Source organism: Pundamilia nyererei, unplaced genomic scaffold (genome assembly GCF_000239375.1).
Source record: "Pundamilia nyererei isolate P.nyererei 1_Seehausen unplaced genomic scaffold, PunNye1.0 scaffold00146, whole genome shotgun sequence".
In the NCBI taxonomy this organism is placed as follows: domain Eukaryota; kingdom Metazoa; phylum Chordata; class Actinopteri; order Cichliformes; family Cichlidae; genus Pundamilia; species Pundamilia nyererei.
The window spans coordinates 23,839-29,838 of record NW_005187547.1 but is presented as its reverse complement, the minus strand read 5'-3'; the positions used below and the strand labels follow the sequence as shown (position 1 = coordinate 29,838).

Below are 6,000 nucleotides of genomic sequence, written 5' to 3'. Positions count from 1 at the left end.
TATATGTATGTATGTATATGTATATGTATATGTATGTGTATATATATATAGTAAAGCTTAACAACACTTTTTATTGTTATTGTTCTCTGTTCCTACCCAGATTCTGGCCAATGTTATCATTTTCATGTGTGGCAACATGGCTGGAGCGTACCATAAGCACCTGATGGAGCTGGCACTCAAACAGACCTACCAGGACACCTGCAACTGCATCAAGTCCCCAATTAAACTGGAGTTTGAGAAGAGACAGCAGGTAACGTGGTTAATAACACGTAATTAAAACACTGAAACAATGAACACCAGGCAATAAAATATTTATGATGTTGCTGTTCATTACAATAATTGTTACAGTAATGACTTTCAGATTTTAAACATTACCTCTAATTATCATTTGCTAATTTAGTAATATAGTGTAGTACAATGGCATGGGGAAATGTTGGAGCCTTGTTAGAATGACTTATCTTATAATGTAGTCTGAATTTTTATGTCATGCACTCGAGTTAAACATCCCACTGCTACTTAACTCATCTTTCCTCTATTGTTCTTTTGTTTCCTGTGTATTTTTATGTCATACGTACATGCTATACTTAGCGGTTCCATAGAGTATTTGAGTGTTTTACACATTTGCCTAACAAGTGAAAGATCCCCAATTTGATCCCAAGAGGAGACACAAATCCCAATGAGTTTGTGTCAGGAAAGATATGTGGTGTAAAAAAAAATCTGACATATAAAACATGTAGAGCTGCCATGTGAATATGGGAACAGCTGAAAGTAGCACTTGTGTCCTGTGCTTAAAATGTCACTCTTCATATTAACACTCAAGTTATTGAAATCAATCGGCTCTGGATAAATGGATTCCTTCTTATAGCACTTTTCTATTCCACCTGAGCACTCAAAGCTCGTCATTGACCCGTTCATACAATCAGTTTTATTATGCTTAAGTGCTTTCTGTTAGTATTTGAGTATCTTTGGCATGCAGACCTGAACAGCCAGGGATTGAACCATCAACCGTCCAGCTACTGGATGAACTGCTCTATCTTCTGAGTTACAACGACAGAGAACTTTGTCAGGGCTACACTGTGCAGAATGTGGGAATTGTTAATGAAGTCAGTGTGTGATTATCTCAGCCTATTGCTATAGTTGGTTTTTTTATGACAATTATCCTCATTGAGGATTAATGGTAATATTTTCTATGATTTCTTTTAAAGTGAACACACATCACTCACATTTTGGATCGTGCTAGTTGTTTTCTATTATTGATATTGTACCGCCTTGCATTGTCTTTCTCTGCATCTACCTGCAAAGTTGGAAGCGTTGAAATATAATAATGCTAATTTGTTATTAATACTTTCAAGTGGTGCAGCATCCTGTGAGATAGTATTAGCAAAGTGTTGATTAAAGCACTCTGATGTGCGACTCTGGGATCTGGCTAGCTTTTTACTACAGCTTTTGGTGAGTTATTTAGTGAGATGATGTGAATCCAGCTGCTGTTGTGAAAGCCCAGGCTTAGGGTTGAGCTGGTTTTTCATATGGTAAATGCAGGTTGTGGTGTTAGAAGTGCCACGAGGAAAGCTGAAAATGTCTAGGGTGGAGCATTTCACAGTAGCCCTGGAGTGCTGCTGCTGCCTGTGACAGATGGTAGTAACTGTGCAGAGACACATTCCTCCTGGGCGCTCATTGCACTCATAATATATGCTGTTTGCTGCACTGCATGCTTTTATCCAAAGTGCTTTGCAGTACAGTGAGTGCATACATTTTCACTATGAGTGGTCCAAGTGGACTATGGGAATTCATCATACACCAAAATCACTGGCGGTATTCACAAGAAAAATTTCCCTCTCTTCCACATAAAATCCTCTGAGCGTGAAAAAAAGATGATGATCATTGGTTGTCACGTTTGGGCTGATATTGGATTAATTAAGCATTTCCACCCAGCTTCTCTTCACCCTAAAGGTGAATTGCTTGCTAGGTACTGTAGGTTACACTCAGTAGTCTGAGACACCTGAGAAAATAAAGGAGAAAGAAGTGAATAAATGCTGAATTTAAATTGTACTTGCAATCAATTCATTTTCTGTGCCAGCAACCTAATGCATGCACTCTAGTTTAACTTTGAACCTATACATGAAATTTCATTTAGTTTATACACCTCATAGAAATTAAGTATAGATAACACAAAGTGAGTTAAACTTAAGGAATATCAATGTGTCCAGCTAGGAAGCATCAACCATTGTGAATGCTCTGGTCTGTGAGCACAGATTCCACTGAAGGACCTCATCCCACCTTCATGTAGTCTTTGGGCAAAAACATACATGAAAGATTCACTAAAGGTCATCATGGGGGCTCTGTCAGTGTTCCTCCTGTTTCTCCTTTCACAAAGGAGCAGATACTGGTCAATCATTACCCGTCTCCTGGTTTCTCAGCCATACTTTTGAAACTTTGCTGGGAGACATAGCAGACCTTACCGTCTTTTAACGATTGTATGGATGCGCCACGTTGTAGAAGCTGGCCTACCTATACAACCTGAGAGGGCTGCAGATATTGTGTCATACTCCCAGTAGTGAAAAGGACGCGACCAAAAAAAGCAAAACTAGCAAAGAATCAGCAAGGAAGGAGAAGGAGAGAGCACCAGCATCTTGCAGTCACTACCTGCTAAAGCATTCCCTTTCTGGGAGTTGTCTTTTTGTTGCAGGTGAAAGTGATTCACAGTGGCATATGTTTGCTAACTGGAGTGAGTGATATTGCTGAAGTTTAACTGACTTTGCTGTTCATTTTCTAAACCTAATATGCATGTATATTTCATGTGACCATCTGCTATCTGCTTATTCCTTAAGTTACAGGTGTGGGGCAATGAATCAATGTGGCCCTGAGGCAATAGACTCCACAGTTAACAGAAATAGGTTATGTTTGTGCATATGTCATATTTGCTTTGTGATTTAACCAACTACTGTACATGACCTGAATTTAACTATTTAATTTCCTCGTCACTTTGTCACATACATTTAAGTGCTTCATGGTAAAAATAAATAAAAAGGTTAATTACATAATGATCAGCTTTTTTTTCTTGATGTTTCTGACTGTCCCTGCATTACTGCTACTTCTTTTTTTCCCCTTTGTTTTCTGCCATTAGGAGCGTCTCCTACTGTCTCTGCTGCCAGCTCACATTGCCCGTGTAATGAAAGCCGAGATCATCCAGAGATTAAAGGGTCCAAATTTTGGCCAGATTGAAAACACAAACAATTTTCACAACCTCTATGTCCAGAGGCACACTAATGTCAGGCATGTATCTTTTTTAAATCAAATGTATTGTAGCCAAGTGGTTCTGTATTTAGGTCAAATTTACATACAGAGTAGGTACATACTAATGCATATTTTCAAATCAGATGTTTTCTAAACTATAAAATCATTAAAGTGTATCCATTACTGTTTTTTATATATCTAGCATACTTTATGCTGATATAGTCGGATTCACACGACTGGCCAGTGACTGCTCACCTGGAGAACTTGTGCACATGCTGAATGAACTGTTTGGCAAATTTGACCAAATAGCTAAGGTAAACTTTTGCCTGCTCTGCTCTTGTAATGAATTACTGTCCTAACACATGCTTATCTTCTTTAGATTAAGAGAGCTTACCTCTCAAACTGCTTTACTGGAAAGTATTTTACTCGCTAGGAAATTTGTGAAGTGTGGAATTCACAAATTCTTATTCACATGTTAGAAATTCTTAAAATTCCATGTATGTCCCTGCACCCTTGAATCATCCATGCCAGTCAAACAAATGTCTTTGAATGAAAATATTGCATACTAAAATTAGCCCTGCAGCATTCAATGAGGCGTAACACTGATTATAACCAGCTTTTAATGCAATGTCATGCAAAATGGTTACATTTAGTTTTCTCTAATGTTTTTTCAAATTCCTGCAAACACCTTGTACTCAGTTATTTGATGGTTAGACACCATACAGTTTGTGCTGAAAGTGTCCTAGATAGAAGATAGATCTCAGTAGTTTTCACTTTCACTGATACATACGTTTCTGTCACTGATATTTATCAAACAAACTGATTTCAAAAAGTAAAAAGATTGTTTTTATTTATAATTCACACCGTGTTCTAGCTTTTGGAAGCAGGGTTGTAAATGAACATTTTGATATTTACCTGACCTTTTGTAGCAGAGACTATATTTCACCCTTCTATATGCAGGAAAATGAATGTATGCGGATCAAAATCCTTGGTGACTGTTACTACTGTGTGTCCGGCCTGCCAGAGTCACTGCCGAACCACGCCAAAAACTGTGTAAAAATGGGTCTAGACATGTGTGAGGCCATTAAGTAAGTGCTGCCATGGAGTAAAATTGTTTTTCCAATTTCATTTACTAGAGTTCAGCCTGGTGAATGAATCACTGATGTCAAAAACATGTTGTGACGATGTTCAGATTGTTAGTGTGGTTACTGGAAAACAGAAATAAGTATTAACATACTGATTAGCAGACCTGCAATGAAAACAAAGGACTAATTGTTGTTGCTGTTTTCCGCTTTTTTTTAAGTACTTTTCACTGTTTAGTTTTAGTTTTTTTTTAAGCAGCATATATTGTATGTCACAGAGTTAGGCTTGTTTTCTGACAGGCTAGATGGCATGCATTGTTTTTTTCCTGCTCCACATTAACAAAACACAACTTTTTGATGTATGACAGGAAAGTACGGGACGCCACAGGGGTTGATATCAACATGCGTGTTGGTGTGCATTCTGGGAATGTCTTGTGTGGTGTCATTGGACTTCAAAAATGGCAGTATGATGTCTGGTCACATGATGTCACACTGGCCAATCACATGGAGGCAGGTGGTGTACCAGGGTAAGTGAGAAGCATATAAAAACATACTGTAAGGTATTTGAATTTCAAAACAGGAAATTCAGCTAATTCATATTTTGCCTGGACCAGTGTTGTCTGGCTTGTTGTTTGCTAAATGTCCAGATATATTGTTAATATACACAGGAAACCATTCTTTTATCAAATGTTCCCTTTAAGGCGAGTCCACATCACTTCAGTGACACTGGAACACCTAAATGGTGCCTATAAGGTGGAAGATGGGGATGGACAAGAAAGAGATCCTTACCTGAAGGAACATGGAGTCATCACATATCTGGTCATTAACCCAAAGGTATCACACACATGTCAGATCCAGTAAAAAAGAATATTGGACACTGAAGAAAACGCATCAGCATGAGAATTCAAACACGAAACATGTTTGTCCAGGTCGAGCGGCGGAGCCCACAGCATCATTACCGACCCAGAAACACTCTAGATGGAGCCAAGATGAGAGCCTCTGTCAGGATGACCCGCTATCTGGAGTCATGGGGAGCAGCGAAGCCCTTTGCCAACCTGCACCACAGAGACAGCATGACTAATGAGAATGGGAAGATCAATACTGCTGTGTGTAATTTCTTTCTGGACATGTTTTTTCTTGTTTGTCAGTTAATCTGTAGCTGCTAACTTGTCTCTCTTCTCTTGCACTGTGTTTAGGACGTGAAGATGGGGCAGTATCACTTCCAGAGAAGATCAGAAAGGCAAATTACTCATATTATAGCTCCGCACGATTTCGTTTGACAGGATTATCCTCATCTCTTTTTATATTATAAGGACAGCCAAGAAAATGTTTTGATAACATTATTTTATTTTTTTGCTTTAAGCTTTAAAGTGTGAGTCATTAATGCTATGTGAAAATAACAGATATCTTGTCTCTTACATTTTGTTATCCATTAAAGGACCAAGTCTCAGAAAAAACGGTTTGAGGAGGAGCTCAACGAGAGGATGATCAGGACTTTTGATGGGATAACGTCACAAAAGTATTATTACATACATATAAACATGTATTACTCGTGTTAATATACTCCAAGAACAGACTAGCATATTGTAGATTATCCTACTGCAGATAAGGTCGTGTTTTCTAATAGTACAACTCAATGAACATGGCTGTGTTAAAACACAATATGTAAATTTATTCATGCCTA

The 6,000-nt window shown here is 38.2% G+C and overlaps 1 protein-coding gene across 4 annotated transcripts in view; it reads left to right on the top strand.

The window, feature by feature from the left end:
* adcy2a (adenylate cyclase 2a) overlaps positions 1-6,000 on the top strand; it is a 63,212-nt gene that overhangs the window by 42,047 nt on the left and 15,165 nt on the right. For all 4 annotated transcript variants that reach the window (XM_005744612.1, XM_013913720.1, XM_013913719.1 and 1 more), the window contains 9 exons: positions 101-250; positions 3,125-3,273; positions 3,437-3,548; positions 4,195-4,322; positions 4,685-4,843; positions 5,018-5,150; positions 5,246-5,422; positions 5,513-5,556; positions 5,755-5,835. In XM_005744612.1, coding sequence (XP_005744669.1) covers positions 101-250; positions 3,125-3,273; positions 3,437-3,548; positions 4,195-4,322; positions 4,685-4,843; positions 5,018-5,150; positions 5,246-5,422; positions 5,513-5,556; positions 5,755-5,835 — 1,133 coding nt within the window. The remainder of the gene's footprint in view (positions 1-100; positions 251-3,124; positions 3,274-3,436; positions 3,549-4,194; positions 4,323-4,684; positions 4,844-5,017; positions 5,151-5,245; positions 5,423-5,512; positions 5,557-5,754; positions 5,836-6,000) is intronic.